Source organism: Typopeltis vanoorti, chromosome 19, assembly GCF_054136105.1.
Source record: "Typopeltis vanoorti isolate ZY-2024b chromosome 19, IOZ_Tvanoo_1.0, whole genome shotgun sequence".
In the NCBI taxonomy this organism is placed as follows: Eukaryota; Metazoa; Arthropoda; class Arachnida; order Uropygi; family Thelyphonidae; genus Typopeltis; species Typopeltis vanoorti.
In genome coordinates this window covers 50,848,439-50,865,004 of record NC_143567.1, presented here as the reverse complement: position 1 = coordinate 50,865,004, position 16,566 = coordinate 50,848,439, and the positions used below count along the sequence as shown (strand labels likewise).

General features: G+C 34.7%; 1 protein-coding gene across 3 annotated transcripts in view; it reads right to left on the bottom strand.

Moving 5' to 3' along the window:
• The window catches only part of Sod2 (superoxide dismutase 2), a 54,900-nt gene extending 38,684 nt beyond the window's left edge, over positions 1–16,216 (bottom strand). The window contains exons 1-2 of one of the 3 annotated variants that reach the window (XM_090409437.1): positions 16,123–16,216; positions 1,860–1,905 (exon numbers count right to left, since the gene is read on the bottom strand). In XM_090409437.1, coding sequence (XP_090265563.1) covers positions 1,860–1,894 — 35 coding nt within the window. In that variant the 5' untranslated portion in view covers positions 1,895–1,905; positions 16,123–16,216. Of the gene's footprint in view, positions 1–1,859; positions 1,906–14,701; positions 15,575–15,686; positions 15,887–16,122 lie in introns of those variants that run through there. The other 2 variants (XM_090409438.1, XM_090409439.1) reach the window with 2 other exon arrangements.
• Positions 16,217–16,566: the final 350 nt, after the last annotated feature.

The window sequence follows — 16,566 nt, the reverse complement described above, 5'->3', positions numbered from 1 at the left end:
CAAAGGAGGCTTATCCTTTAATAAATTTAGTTTAATCCTTTATCCAAGTGTAAGCAAACAAAGTTTGTGCCTGAAGTATCTTCAGGACTGAGGTAACTCGTGGTAAAGGTGGATCAAGCTCTCTTCACTCCTTGTCTTAGTATCTCCCATAATGCAAAGCACATCTCCTTGCAGACATGTATAATGTTATGCATTAAGGGAAGGGCCACTACCCAGAACGGTTTCAAGCTTATTGAGGTCTCGTCAGTGGGAGCCTGACCCAGAGGTGGTGATACCAAGGTAGATGCAATGGAGAAGTCATATTTACCTATACCAGTGCCAAAAGGTCTCTCACCTTATTATTAAATTATTCAAAGGTCAAAACTGGTCTTGGTAGTGGCCCTTTCCTTAATGCATAGCATTATACATGCCAGCAAGGAGATGTGCTTTGCATTATGGGAGATACTAAGACAAGTGATGGGAGCTTAGCCCACCTTTACCGCAAATTGCCTCAGTCCTGAAGATACTTAAGGTGCAAACTTTGTTTGCTTACACTTGGATAAAGGATTAAACTAAATTTATTATAGTCTAACCAAGTGGAATAAAAACTTCCAACATCTTTCTCTAAAGGCTTGTCCTGCTGAAGAGAAACATCTGGATACTGAAGATGAATTAACTTCCAAAATCTCAAGATTAAAGCACAATATGGTAATAAAACGTTAGCATATCCGTTCTCCAGCCAAAAGGCTGCGGTTCGAATCCCGCCATGGGCATGGATGTTGTGGTTGTCTGTAAAAGTACTAGTGGTGGTAATCGGCAGTAGATGGCATAGGTGTTAGATAATGAAGGTTGGTGGTGTAGTGAGGCGAAGAGTGGTGGAGTAGATGCCCTCCCTCGATGAGTCTTTGGACTCCCTGGAGGTGTGATTGGAATGATAATGATATTAGATATATGCTGCTAGAATTACAAAAAATCAAGAGGCATCTAGAGGAGCATTGGAAGAACAGGAAAGTTAAGCAGAGGAGAGACAATGCACTGAACAGGTAGAATATTAAGTAATGACAATTGGGGTGTGAGGATTAGATTTTTTGCTTCGAGAGTTGTAAATGAGTGGAATGTAACCCATTACCAAAGTCAGTTGTGAGTGCTTTGTCTGTTAAAGGGTTCAAGAAGAGGTATGATAGATTGTGTGAATAGTCTGGGTCTCCTGCAATGAGTCTTTGGACTCCATGGAAGTCCAGGTATAATAATAATGCGCACTCGTGCATAAGCCATAAAAAAGGAATTATAACTGTGAACTGCATGTATTGTCTAGATGATTTGCATATTATGTGAGGTGAAAATTCTGCCGCTCTCCATATGCGACCAGCTAATCCACCTTTAGATGAAAAGCTCTTATAAATATATTTCTCCTTTACTGCAGCAGAAATCACAAACTAGGTTTTTCCAAACAATAGAGCATCATCACATATTATTCTAGAAGATCTTTTGATTGCATTTGGATAGCGAATAAAATTTCACTCCATCCACAGCAGATAACAGTAAAGTATCAATATTATGGATTGTCAGGGAGAACTCAGTACGCTGTGACTTGCAATTACAGAAGCTATACCAAAAATGTAATACTTTATAATTTTAACACACTGCAAAAAATTTCAAATGAACAAGATTCTTAACTATACTGGGAAAATGGATAAAAAAACTGGAAGATATGTCAGATATTCGAAAAATGAAAACAGAATCATACAAAGACAATCCATACTAGATTATAACAGATTAAGGTAAGCAAATGCTGATTCTAGATAAATACATGCCACAGGATACTATTCTTAATAATGAGTTACATTAAAAAAAAATAAAATAAGTATATTAAAACTTACCTCCCAAACAGCTGAGTAGCTCTGGTTGCCAACATTATGCTGTGTGCTGAAAAATTAAATTAAAAATTCTAAGAGCTTATACCTATTCATGCTATTTAACAATAATAAACCACCACAACAAAGGATATTTAAGGTTTGCACTGCTTTGGATTTCAATAGAAAGGATTACAAATAAATGCAAATAGTCTGGATAAAAATGATTTGGGGAAGTGATTATTAAATAAAACAATCCAAAACAGTATTAAACTTGTTCTGGTCAAATATCATCTATTTCAGCTGCCTTTCCACATTCAGGTTTTTGGAAGGTTTCTACCTCAAATATTGAGAGTACTTCTGACTGCATTTCTCTTGAACATTTTCAACCACTCTTCTGTCACTGTTTCATTTAACAGTCTTTCAAAGTAATCACTTCAGATATCCAGATTATCTCTAGTTTCAATTTTAAGGTGACCTTCACTATCTATTCCTTTTATTGTATTCCTTCCTCCATTTTTAAGTTTTTCAATAACCTCCAGAACATTTTACAATATCACTGATGTTTATTTTCTATATTCTTTACCAGTCTTCCAATGATTTTTGTTTAGCTCTTACATTTTTCTGTATCTCTAAGGGGATCTGTCGACTTACTTACTAGGAACTTTCAATATACTTTATTCTTCTTTTCCCGAACTGTCTCTAATTTCTTGAGTCTACCATGAAGTCTCAATTTTGATTTTTCTATTCTTGCAGACAACTTCACCACATGACTCTTTAAATCAATCACTATTTTCTGCCAATGGGTCTCCATGGTTTGGTTCTTGTTTTCATTTTTCCTTGAATACTGTTTGTATAATTGAGTCTGCAGTTCTCCTGTAAAAGTTTCTTACATTTCTTTTTCATTGTGATATTCATTTTTATCCTGCTTAAAACTAAGTCATGATCACTTCAAATTCTCTGTATCAGTGGCAGCTCATCCATAAGGGCTGTAGCTCCAGCAGTATAGAATGAAAGTTCCTGTTTTATTGTCATCATTCTTAAATTGTATATATTTATCTAAAAAATGTTAGTTTTTTGTTTGCGATACAATACTGCTCGATAGTATTTTATATAATTCATTTTGAAGCAATAGTTGTATTTTGCAAGAGTCAATGTGCTGTGCCATCTAGGGCTAGTATCAAGTACTGGCAAGTATTCTCAATGCTGGAGCTGCAGACTGCAGCAAACCACTATATAGTGATAGCAGTGGCAGCTCATCCATAAGGACTGCATTGAATGCAGCCCTTATGGATGAGCTGCCACTGCTAGTGGGGATAACGCAGTAGGGAGTAACAAGTGATTTACATGCAGTTTGGGATGGTAGCATTGCAGCCCAATACGTTGCTATTACCTGAGTACAAAACAACACCACAAATTAACAGAATAATATATGCAAGTAAACACAAGATATTTAATTAACCAAACATTTCGGTCTGGAAATAGCAGCCCATCTTCAGTGGCACTATAAGAACAGTTTAAAAAAAAAAAAAAGAAGAAGAAGATAGTCTGCTATTTCCAGGCCAAAATATTTGGTTAATTAAATATCTTTCTTGTGTTTACGTGCATATATTATTCAGTCTTTATGTCACAAGTATCCTTAAAACCAAATATTTATAACCAAATGCATCAAACAAATTAACAGCGTTGTCATTAAAACGGATCTAAAAAAACCGTTATTTTCTTGTTTCTAATACAATACCACTCAATAGTATTTTATAATTCATTTTGTAGCAATAGTTGTATTTTGCAAATGTGCCAGTACTGATATGCGCTGGTATCAGTACTGGCTAGTATATTGAAACGCTGGAGCTGCATTCAATGCAGACAGCACCAAACTGCTACCCAGTGGGGATAACGTAGTGGGGGTAATGCATGATTTATATGCAGTTTAGGCCGGTAGTATTGCAGCTCCACCACTACGAGCTGCCACTGCTCTGTATGCTTTTATCCTGAACCAATGTGAAGATGTCACTGTCAATGATAATATAGTCAATAAGACTATTCTTGTGTGTTTTCTCTGTGCAAATTTGTTTACGCCTAACATGGTATTAGCGATTGATGACTACTCTGTATTCTGAACAGAAATCCAGACAGCACTTACCATCATTATTAGCTCTGCCCTTTCCTCTAAATGTTCCCAAAATATTTCTATATGATGAGATTCGTTTTCTATCCTGCTGTTTAGATCTCCAATAAAGACCAGCTTTCTGTTTTCTTTATGTCAGCTGCCTTCTTTAATAACTCTACTTTAAACTGCCTAGTTCATTGCTGTTCCTTTTCCCTGGTTATGCTACCTGAACATCTCACATTTATTATTTAGCATGATCTCACCTATTTTAGTCTTCTTCATGGTACTTATCTCATTATTCTACCAGTTCAACTTTTTTTCTACTGATACTTAATGTTGGTGGTGCATATATTCAATTCTGCTGACAATGAGTTTCTTCCAGCAGCTGACTTTTCACTGTTCATTCTGCTTCCATGACAAAAACACAGTCTTGTTTAACCAGACAATTTCCCAGCTGGCATGAAATTTCATCATGCTACTTCTGGTTTAAACCAATACAGAACACAAATTGCCAGCGTATCCTTTCATTCAGTATTTAGTAGATACATAATAACAGGGGTGCACCATATGAAGGCGTGGATTATATTAGTTCAGAAGCCCATGTCAGTTCTCTGCATTCCTTACAAGTTACATAGAGGTCTTCTCCAATTATCTGACTTTGACCCTAAAGTGATCCCTTGAAGGTCTTCTCTGTTTATTCATTATGCTCTACAATTTACATTCCCTCAGTCTTTCCTTATAATCAACATTCCATAGTTCTGATACTGCCTTAGCATGTATGTAGATCCTTGCCAGTTCCTTATCAGTGCAGAAACCAAGTGATCATCTTTGCACAATAAATATGGTCTAATAGTCAAAAACTTATACAGTTGTACAAATACCTCATTATCTCTACTTATCCATATTCTCCTTGTAATAACAGCAATATGCTGTAGTATACAAGTTGTGCAACATGCCTACTAAGCTTCAGGTTGGCCATCATCCCCCCCAAAACATCAAACTCATCTACCTCCTGAAGCACAGTTTCAACAATGCATTACAGTAGTATAGTCATACAGTCTGACATGCAAAACTCTGCAACCTTACTCATTAATCCAAGCTACCAGTTTATTCAAATTTCCTGAAGAAATTTCTTACAACTTTTCTTTACTCTGCATCAAGTAACTGACTACCTCCTATATAACCACCTGAATTTTATCACTAACAAATAAACTAAACTGTAATGGCCAAAGAACAAAACCCAACAGCATGCACTGATTACTTTCCTTCTTTTTTCTGGGACACTACCCTCAAATACAACTTGCAGGAATCTATCACAGAGCTAATGTCCTATATATTACCATCTTTCTCAACTTGGATCAGCATGTGACACTATCAAATGCCTTCACAAAATCCAACATAATCACCATATACTATGCATCTCTCTTATTCCAGCATCGGTCATTTTATATAAAGCAAGCACCAAAATCCTAAAGTAAGACTTACCTTTTATAAACCTTCATAGAAAATCCTATGTATATCAAACCCAATCTTATATTCTATGTGTCCTAAACACCCTCCCTCCCTCCCTCTCTCTTTGCTACCTTAACCATAAATGCAAAGGTCATGCAATGAACTTGAGACTGGATGTGCTCCCTGTAGGGAAAGCATCTACCTGACAGTATGAAAGTCATATTTAATAATCATATACTGATAACGTTCTGTGGTTTTTAGCGGTTCTGTAGAAAAGTACTGGAATTGAGACCACATGTTCATGGATAAGTAATAAGTTTCATAAAACAAATATAATCCTATAAGTTTCGTAAGTTGTCAAAAGTACTAGCAAAAGTTACACACACACACACATACACAAAAAAAAAAGACTAGAAACAATTATAGATATTAGATATTACTTTCTTATTTTCTCAATGTCTTTTACATGTTCAGACTTGCAGATCTCCCCATATGGCCTACATAACAAATGCCACAAGAGCAATAAATCTCAAATGCCTGGTTTTTTCATGAAATGACATGGAGGATTTAGTAGATATAAGAAAATTTTATGTAATGGTAAAAAAAAAAAGTCACTTTAATGTTGTACACATGGAACAATTTTGCCACTTTGTAACATTCTTGATGTAAGGTAGCAGACGTGTATTAAGAATTTTGTTGATCACCATGGGTTCATAACCACTGAGGGTGAGGTTATGCCTCACGTAACAAAGTTCTTTATTCCTGTTAATTGATATGCTGGACATAATGTATGTCCCATCTCATAATGTTTTAATCATATTTTGTAATGGATGATGATGTGAAGCAGAATGTAAAAATCTTCCAATTGCAGTAGGTTTTCTATATACTGGAAAAAGTCAATCTTTCTTTCTTCTTCATTTACTTCAAGGATATCAAGGAACAGTAATTTTTTGCAATCTTCCGGTCCAATAGTGAATTTTATGTTTGGATTTAAACTGTTCAGATAAAGTTTAAAATGAATTATCATCCACTGTTCCTGACCAAACAACAAAAACATCAATGTAACATAATCGAAGTTTTTTTTTTTTTTTAATCCCAAGAATTTATGGAGCATTAAAAATACACAAAAAAGATATTCCGTTGCAGCCAACTATAGCTTACATTTTACTGAAAAGGTAAAAGATTGAGACATCCTAACTAGTTTAGATGCAATCTGCTTTCATTAGATGCATCCCTAAGTGCATTCACCAATGCACTTAGGGATGACAGTGAATCTACTTCTAAGCCTTTTCCCACCAGACACAGTCACACTATTCAACCACTGTATGGAAAACACTTTTATTCATATTTCAAGACGAATAATTGATCACAAGAACAAAACAATTGGTTACATTACATTGATGATATTTTCGACATCAAGAAAAGAAGAAGACAGCATAAATCAAGCGTGATATCACATACAATTAACACAAGCCATTAAGTAGTTTAGCAACAAACAAAAATGCCTTATATTGATCATAATTGTTTAATAAGAAAGTTCAAGGAAGTCTCTGAAATGCTAAAAAATCCCCACACAATATAACAAAAACCAAGGCAGCCTTAATCCTACACCAAGTTTGGTTTGCCTTCATTAAAAATCTAACTACAGAGGATCTAGGATGTATATCATGCACCAAGCAACAGAATGTGAGAGAAACAACTAGCACTGTTCCATGTATACAGTAATTAATTTAACATTTTTTATTCTAGTTGCTTATTTGTATGTACCAATTGTGAAGTTCTGATAAACATCTAGTAAGTACAATTAATTGTTTCTAGTATTTTTTGTATATAATTTTTACTAGCCCCCTGACATAAGTCTAATGGCTTACAAAACTTGTAGGGTTATATTTGTTTATTTTATTAAAATCATTAATTATGTATAAACATGTAATTTCAATACCAAAAGCTTTCTACAGAAGCATATATTCAACCCAACCTAGCCTAAAAGAATGAGATAAAAGCCAACTATCAAACTATCAACCAACTCCACTGATGGTTGATAGTTTGATAGTTAGTATAACTCAGACTGTTGTTAAACACTGACATTTTTCTACACGTGTAGAAAAATATAGAATTTATTGTTAGTGATGTTCATGTCACATAATTCCCATATATGTCATCCAGTGTGACATGGATATCATTAGGGAGAGAAAAGATCAGTTAACTACATTCAAAACATCAATCAAAAGATATGAATCACGTGATTCACATCTTTTGATGTCTCAGTCAGAGCTGAGTTGATAGGAGTGTACTAGGAGTTAAAAAAATGTTGGATAGTTTCTGTAACTAAAAATTAAATAACCTAATCAATATTTCAAAAAAATAATAAAAATTAGGTTAAGAGCAATCACTTCCCAGAACTTTGATATACAATCAGAGTTGTTAAGGTTTGGACGATGACAAAAGGTTTCGCAGTTCGAGTAACAAACAATCATATTCAAATCTGATGGAATGAAGAATCTCAGTCTGGTTCCAAAGAAGTCTAGTGTCTATGGCATGGAAAGCAAGGCAAGACTTATCAGATCCTAAAAATGTAATGTAGTCCAAATGTTCTTGGATTGCAATCTTGGTTATTGTTTTTTTTAAATACAGATTAAATGATTTAATTTTCAGTTAGAGAAACTATCCAATACATTCTTCCTCTGAACTCTAATAGTGCATTCTCCTGTCAACACTCAGTTGTGACAGACACAAGAACTAGTAAGCATATACTACATGGCTGATATCTTTTGCATGTTTTGAATGCAGTTAATTGATCTCTTCTCCCCCAATGTAGATGGTGCCTTCGGATTCTGTTCTATTGTCTACACTCTACAATATCACCTCTTTTTCTTACACATCAATGATCTACTCTCAAATCCTATCTAGCTTAGCTGATGATAATACACATCATTATAGCCTGAGATTTAAATGCACAAATTGGAATGAGATAATACCAGGAATATGGTATTAATTATTGGGTCTTATTTCCTTTAAGTCATTCCACGACACTCGTGAAGAGGCACCTCGTATCGCTTCTCAACTTGAAGTCACGTGACTGGAAGGAAGAAGAAACGGAAGTGACATATATAGACGTCATTGTGATGCACGATCTTTAGATGACGAGAAGCATCTGGAATAAGAAGAAATGCAGCCGATATATAGCTAGGTCTTAATTGCTATAAACTCAATTAGGTTAGGTTAGGAGGAGGAAAGTATCTCACTGGTACCTAACCAAACAAAACAAAACCTACCCTAAACTAACCAAACCAACCTAACCGAACCCAACCCAACCGACCAAACAAATCCACCTTAACCAACACTAACCTAACCTAATCAATGATCTGGCACAAGTTCCCGTACGAGAGATGGGAACCGCTAAAAGCTATCGCTGGGCAGTTATTGTTGGTGAATAAGGCTCTATTTAGAGCCTTAGCTGAGGCTGCACATCACCGCTAAAAGCTATCGCCGGGCAGTTGTCGTCGCTGAGACGCCAGCAGAGCTTCACGTCATGGCAACGTCAACTTGGTCTCACATCTGGTTGCTTCCATGTTAACGCACCGTCCGTTGGTCCGATTTTTGAAATGGATTTTTAAAAAAAAAATGCATTATGAGCGCCAATTTTTATGTGTTGCATTGTAATTATCGAAAGGTAAGAAATTGTCTTATATGGTACGTTTTGGATATCGAGATGAATGACCCAAAGGAAATTATAGCCTAATTATCTTTCAACAAATCATGTAGTGCTCAGAAACAATACCTTAAATACTGATTTCTATACCATCATTCAGTGAGGCAAGGATAACTTGTCATCTTCAATGCCACCAAAATGCAGTCTTGCCTCTCTCTCTCTCTCACAAGAGATCTCAGATGGCATCCCCTTACTCTTGGTAATATAAATCACCAGACAGGATCATCTTCTCCCTTGGAATGACATTTATTTTCACCTCTCCTAGCATAAATACATCACATCAATAGCTCCCCATCTCTAAAAAATTGGCATTATCTTATGCTCAAGATGCTACTTTCACCTAACTTCATAATAACTATTAACTTCATACAAATCCCAAATCCACCCATCCTTAGAATACTGTTCACATTTTGGATGGTGCATCTAAAACCTCCCTAAAAATTCTTGATGATGTTCAGATGAGAGCACTGCTCACAGATGACCCCTTCCTCAACTCACTTCAACTTCTATTCTCACAGATGCACTGTTTCAGCTCTATTTTTCCAGAGATACTTCCATGGTCACCACACTAGCAAACTGGCAGCCAATCATGGCCTGTTAAAACAAGTGAAGCAGGCAACATTCTAACTGCACAGTAATTGCTCCATCCCTCCCACCTCCTGATTTATTCCATATACTTCTGTCCTCTATAAACAACTTTCATCATTAAGTGTTTCCCAACAACAATCCCCAATTCAAGAAAAATATCAACTGATTTCTTCTTTTTCAATCCTCACCTGGATTCCCACATGTGGCACTGTGTCACACATTCTTCTATCTTTCATGTATGGGTAAATATAAGTTTCCTAAGATATTTTTCCATTATTTATGTTGGTAGAACATGCAATTTATTCTGAATTCAGTGTCTGTACAAATAATTTCATGCCATTTTTATTTTGAACTGGTTAGTTAAATCTTAGCCATATTCCTGATATTATCTCATTCCAATTTGTGTATTGAAATCTCAAGCTATAATGATCTTTTTGTTGGTTTTATCTAAATTTTTTTGTAATTCTTTATAAAATGCATTTATTTCTGTTTCTACTGTTCAGGACTATAAATATTAATGAATTTTCTTTTATCTATAATCACATTATAGATAAAATTCCGATGCCATTATGTTATTTTATATTTTAAATGATAATGCTGGCATATCACTGTTACTTCTGCATTCACCCCTTTTTTTTTCCTTACTTACCCTATGCTATCATAGTTTTGTTTTCTACATTTCTTTTCCTTTCTGGTTCAGATGGTGCAATTTTAATATTTCTTTTATTTGATTATTAATTTTTGATTAGTTTATTTTCTTTCAGATTTAATGATCATGCATTCCAAATCACTATTTTCAAGTGAGTAAAAAGGCTTAAATGTTGGCAGTACATGACAGTGCATTTACCAGTATTAATTCACAACAGAGAATATAAGAATATAATTATTTCATTTATTTGCTAATATCAAACTGATATAATACCAGCAAAATATTAGCAAATAAGTGAAATAAATAATTATTATTTTCTAATATTCTGTGTTGTGAATTCATACCATTAAATAAAGTGTCACTATTTTCAAATCGCATTTCCAGGTTTTCAATTTTCTTGTCCAATCCATCAGTTGATGTTAGCAATCAGGTTGTTGTTATTATCACGGTTTCCTTCAGCAAGGTAATTTTACATCTTACGACGAGCTACTAACTAACCTAATATCGGTGCTTCCTATATTTAACCAAGTGCAATGTGCATACTCACATGTGACCTCCATGACTATGGTAGCTCTTCTGGTAGTTTCACTTTGCCACAACGACCATCATCCTTCTGTTATTCTTTCTCTTGATTGACACAATAGAGATTTTCTTTAGCCAATCTCCTCTCATATTGTGACTTTCTTTACAATGCTTGCTACTTTTTTTTTTTTAGCCTGAGCCTTGTATTTCTCAGGCATCTAGTTCGTGACTGCATTCATATCTCTTCCATAATTTTTTTCAAAACAAATATCTAATTTCACCTCAGTCATTTCATTTCCACCTTATTCAAAACTTGGCATATACAAGTATATTGCTTGTTTCAGATGTGTTGCAATTAATTTCCATACTCTGTTAATTTGTTGCTTTTGCAAATGATCATGTATGGTGACCATGCAGTTTTTAATAATAACCCACCTTACAATTTAAAATATATCTCTCTTTCTGCACTAATCCTTCCAGCACCTTTTAATTCAACACATTATGATCCAGCCAATAGTGTAGATATCTCATTCACAATTACATACATCTGAAGCTATCACCAAATCCAAAACCTCATTAATGAGATTTTGGATTTGGTGGTAGACTAATAACTTCACATCAATTGCCTTAGTACCTCATAATGTAATATTTCCCATATACAAGTTTTGCATTTTAGGATTTTGCAAGAATGTGCAAAGGAACTGGCAATGCCTCTAACTAAGCTGTTTAAGCTTTAGCTCTAGTAGAGTTCCAAAGGAGAGGAAAGAGGGCAAAGTAATTTCCTTGCATAAGTGTAGCAAATTATAGACCAATCAGTATCTCAGGAGTGGTGGAAAAAATACTAGAAAAATTAGTCAAAAAGAGAATTCATGAATAGGTAAATAAAAATATGATATTGTATAAAGGTCAACATGGCTCTGTAAAGCCTTAGTAATTTACTAACTTTTTATTATATAGAAACAGCTGAGTTGGATAAAGGAAATGACTACACAATGATTTTGCAAAGGCATTTGACAGAATACAACATGGAACTCTGTTATGCAAATTAGAACAAATGGGGAGGAGGGATATGACGCTGGTTAAGTGACAGATCAAAACGTGATATATGGAAGGGCAGAATCGAGGCAAAAATAGGTGATCATTACTGTTTAATTTGTACATAAATGATATAGGAAATAACCAGAAATTCAGGTTATTTCCTTGAATATTCAGTTGTTTGCTGATGATGCAAAATCAGGGAAAGTAATATTCAATCAAAGCAATGTGGACAGCTTTCAGGACAATTTAATAGGGCTGTCAGTATGGGTAAAAGATAATGGGTGTCAGTTTAATGTGAATAAATGTACAGCTATGCATTTTGGGATAAACAGATTACAAGCCATGTACGATATTATATTGACTGCACTGTACTCTAGGAAATACATGAAGCTAGAGATTTAGGAGTGGTAGTAGACAGAGAGCTAAAATTTAGAGGACATATTGCTAAGATAACCCATAACATTACATAGCTATTTATTTATTTATATTGTATGAGGTTCCCCCCCCCCAATTCTTCCACCATCCCTTAGGACAAGTTGAGCCCTCCTAATCAGGGATTAAGTATGTATTTTATGACTATAGATTCCTGTATGTTCATAGGCTGGTTTGCCTGTTCTAAGGGACAAAAAACTCTCGAATTTCCAGGCGAAAAAAATCCCCTACCTCTGTATGAGACTGGCTAACTCACCTTTAGTCAAATAAGACCAGATAAAGGTTCTTCATGTCACTGACGGAATCGAAGCCAAGACTTTCCAATCCAAGGGCTTTGTCTATACTGACTGAGCTACAGAGGATCTCTTGGCTTGAAGAACAAATTAACAAGTAGAGATAAGGAGGTTGTTATTCCTCTTTATAAGGACTTGATAAGCCCACATCTGGATTACTCTGCTCAAGTCGGGTTCCATGGATTTCTTGGGGATGAGGAAGCAGTGGAGAAGATTTAGAGGCGAGTAGCCTATGAAATGTTCACTATGAGAATAGATTAAGTATGAGTGGATTGCATAAGTTGATTGATAAGAGAAAAAGAGGGGATATGATAGAAACATTTAAGTTATTACTTAAAGGATTTTATAGGATAGATGTAGTGGAAATGTTTCAGCACTTGGCTAGAGGGACCAGAACAAGGAGTTGTCCCTGAAAGTTGAATAAAGGTGTGGTTAGTAGGGGTGTGTGGACTATATGTTTTGCTTGGAGAATTGTGAATGAGCAGAATGGGTTGCCAGGGTCAGTTGTGAGTGCTTTGCCTGTTAATGGGTTCAAGGAGAGGTATGATTGTGTGGATAGATTGGGTCTCTTGCAACGAGTCTTTGGCATCCATAGAGGTGCCCATATAATAATAATAAAGCAGTATTATGGGACACTTTATGGGATACTAAGCAATTGATGTGAAGTCATTAACCTCTATATACAAGTAGCCCAATCATGAAGTTACTTCATGCACAAACTAACTTGGATAAAGGATAAAACCAATCTTAAAGTCAGTCGTGAAATTAGTTGATGCGCAAACTTTGTTTGCTAACATTTGGATAAAGGATGAAATCATCTTTAACTTATAATATAGCCAAGTGAAAAAATTTTCTACAACTAGTTCTAATCTAGAGTATTTTAGTAATAAGATGTGACACCTTTCAACTACTTATATATGGGAAATATGACTTCTGCATTACTTCAACCTTGGTATCTCTTCTGGGTCTGGCTTCCACTGATGAGACCTCAATAAAAGATGAAACCAGCCCTTCCCATAATGCATAGCATTATATATGTCTGTAAGGATGTGTGCCTTGCATTATGGAATGCTATGACAATTGATGTGAAGTCTGTTTTGCTAACACTTGTTTAAAGGATAAAACCAAGAATATAATTTCTTGGCATCTTTAACTTATAAACCTCATGTCTGCTTCATTCACTTTTTTTAACCCAATTTTACCATATGTAGATGTAAGGTTGTTATCCTGCAGCAAGAAAATAGAAATTGCATGTGGAAAAAAAAAGAAAAAAAATCAGGCTTTGGAATACTGACGAAAATAGATAGAATATGCTTAAGCCAAAAGATGGAGATTAACCTTATTTGAAACAGAAAAATCTATTCTTAAGATCTCAGTATTCACTCTCACAGACAGTCTATTTCTATCTTTTTTATGTGATCCTCACTCATGGAAGGCAATAAACCCACAGTACATGAGTATTGTGAGTGGGATAAAGTTGTTTTTTCCATTATTTATTAATTTCTACATAATCTAGAATTCTACATAATCATAGACCAAGATACACTAACCACCCAGCCAACTAGGCCAACACAGCTGAACTGGTAGGTAACATTCTTCCATTTTCTTCTTCGTTTCTAAGTTAAGAGCAACTGTAAGTGCACAAGCAGTTGCTAGTCAACATTCATTTATTGTTGAGTTTCAAACCTACTAAACCTTCTTTGCTTCCTTCTCTTTCATTCCACCTGCCTCTGGAATTGCCTCCCTTGCACTGTCTTTCCCAAACACTATACCTCCAGCTGGTCTAAGAAACATGGCAACAGATTTCTATTTTCCTTTAACCTCTTGTCCATATACAATACAGTTAGACTATAGATTTGGCAATTTTCTTTCATGCCCACAGCAGGATTCAAACCTGCAGCCTGTTGGTTGGAGCAAATATGTTAACACTCTGCTAACCAGGTGTGCATTTACTAATTTAAAATCAGATTCTCAATTTATCTTTAAATTTTCTTTTAATTACTTTAAAGCAAATAGATTTTAAACTTTAAAAAAGGTAAACTGTTTTCAAAAATAAAACAGGAAGGGATTTACCATCAAAATTTCATTTGTTTCATCTTACATATCATGCAAACCATCTAAGAACACAAGCAATTTATAGAAAATATGGTCTTATTGTCTTAGTGGCCTTGGCATAATGTAAATCAACCAACACCAACTAATCAAATGAACGGTGATATTAAATGCATATTTAATATTTTAAACTGTAATACAATATAGCAGCCTTGCATAATTTCACAGGTGTGCATTTACTTATTTACTAAGCTGGGATGAAGATTAAATTCAAACTTCATGTCAAAGGAGATTTTCCATATTTTTTTTTTTTCCCAGCAAAATTAAGGATACATGTTTTAGATAAAGACTGCAAGATTCAATATCAGTATAGTATTAAAAGATATAAAATCACGAATGAGTAGGCAAAGAATAGTCTGCAGAAAAAGAAAACAGGCAAAGCCATGGTCAAAGTTACAAAAGAGTAGAGGAAATATTAACAGTATATCCAGAAGAAAAGAAAAGAAAAACAAAAAAGGGAGACTCAGGGAGGATGTTAAAGACCATCTGGCATTCTAATGGCAGATGGACAATGTGTTACTAAGAAACAATTTCAAACATGAAAGATTACTCAATCAACAATATGGCAGCAGGTGTAGCAGCATCCACGGAGTGTGAACCAATCCTTAAGAAAGGTATACAGTATATGTCAAAATAATAATCATTTCACGAATTTTGTTATTATATATTTGTGTTATTAATTGATAACATAATGATAATCTTCAAAAGCTGGTATTCTCATTCCTCAGAATATTCCAGCATGCCACTGTACCATGTAGAATACTATATAGTATACTACACTAAATGGGCTGATATTAAAGAAATTACAACCAATAGGCATTTCAGGTTTTAATGTTGGACCCAAATTTCCACTGATTATAATTTAAATTTAAAATAAACTACAATAAAATGTTCTTCATAGATGGAAGTATGAGAAATGAATAAAGAGTAAGAATAGTTAGGTTACTTTGGAAAGGAGTATGGTGCTGCAATCTTCCAAGTTTGAAGGGAAAAACTTTGGTTGGAAGTTACTCCAAATGAACGATGAAGGAAGAGATCCGCCAGATGCAGTAAACAATGAGCATCTAAACTAAGTGTTAATTTGAAAAAAAAAAAAAAAAAAATGGATAGCAGGAAGGATTGTGGATAAGCTTATGCCAAAAGCTGAGTGGCGGAAGCTATTTCAGGAAAAGACTGACGTTGCACATAGATAAACGAAATGAAATAAAACCAATCACACTAACTATACTGAACTGTACATCAGAATACGCGTGGATGAACTGCACTTCACCTTGCACCGCTATGAATAAGCAATTACGTGTAATAAAAATCGAAAACTAACGTAATTTCAATATAATTACGCATAAATTAGCTAATATTTTCTTAACACAGTTTACACATACTTAAGAAATTTATGCTAACTTCTAACACAGCACTGCAAACTGCGGCTAAGAATCGCAACCGATACTCCACCTGGTCCTCATATCGTTTATTTGCAATTGTAATCTTGATCGTTAACAACAAAAAATATCACGGGGAGAGCCTCAAAAATCGCTAAAAAGAAGATAAAACTTTAAAATAATTTTATAAAATTAAAAATAAAAAAAAACTACATGTATTATAGCATTGACATAATTACAATATATAAATGAAGGTTTGAGAAACTCTGGAGGTGTCAAGTAATAATCATAATAATAAAATAAGTCAAAGACTCATCTGGGAGATGAGTCTTTGACTCCATGAGGTCTTGGTGTGGTAATAATAATAATAAATAATAATAAATATCACGTTGAGATATAGCCAATACTAACGTGACCAATTTTTTTACAATGAAAAGGAGGACGAAA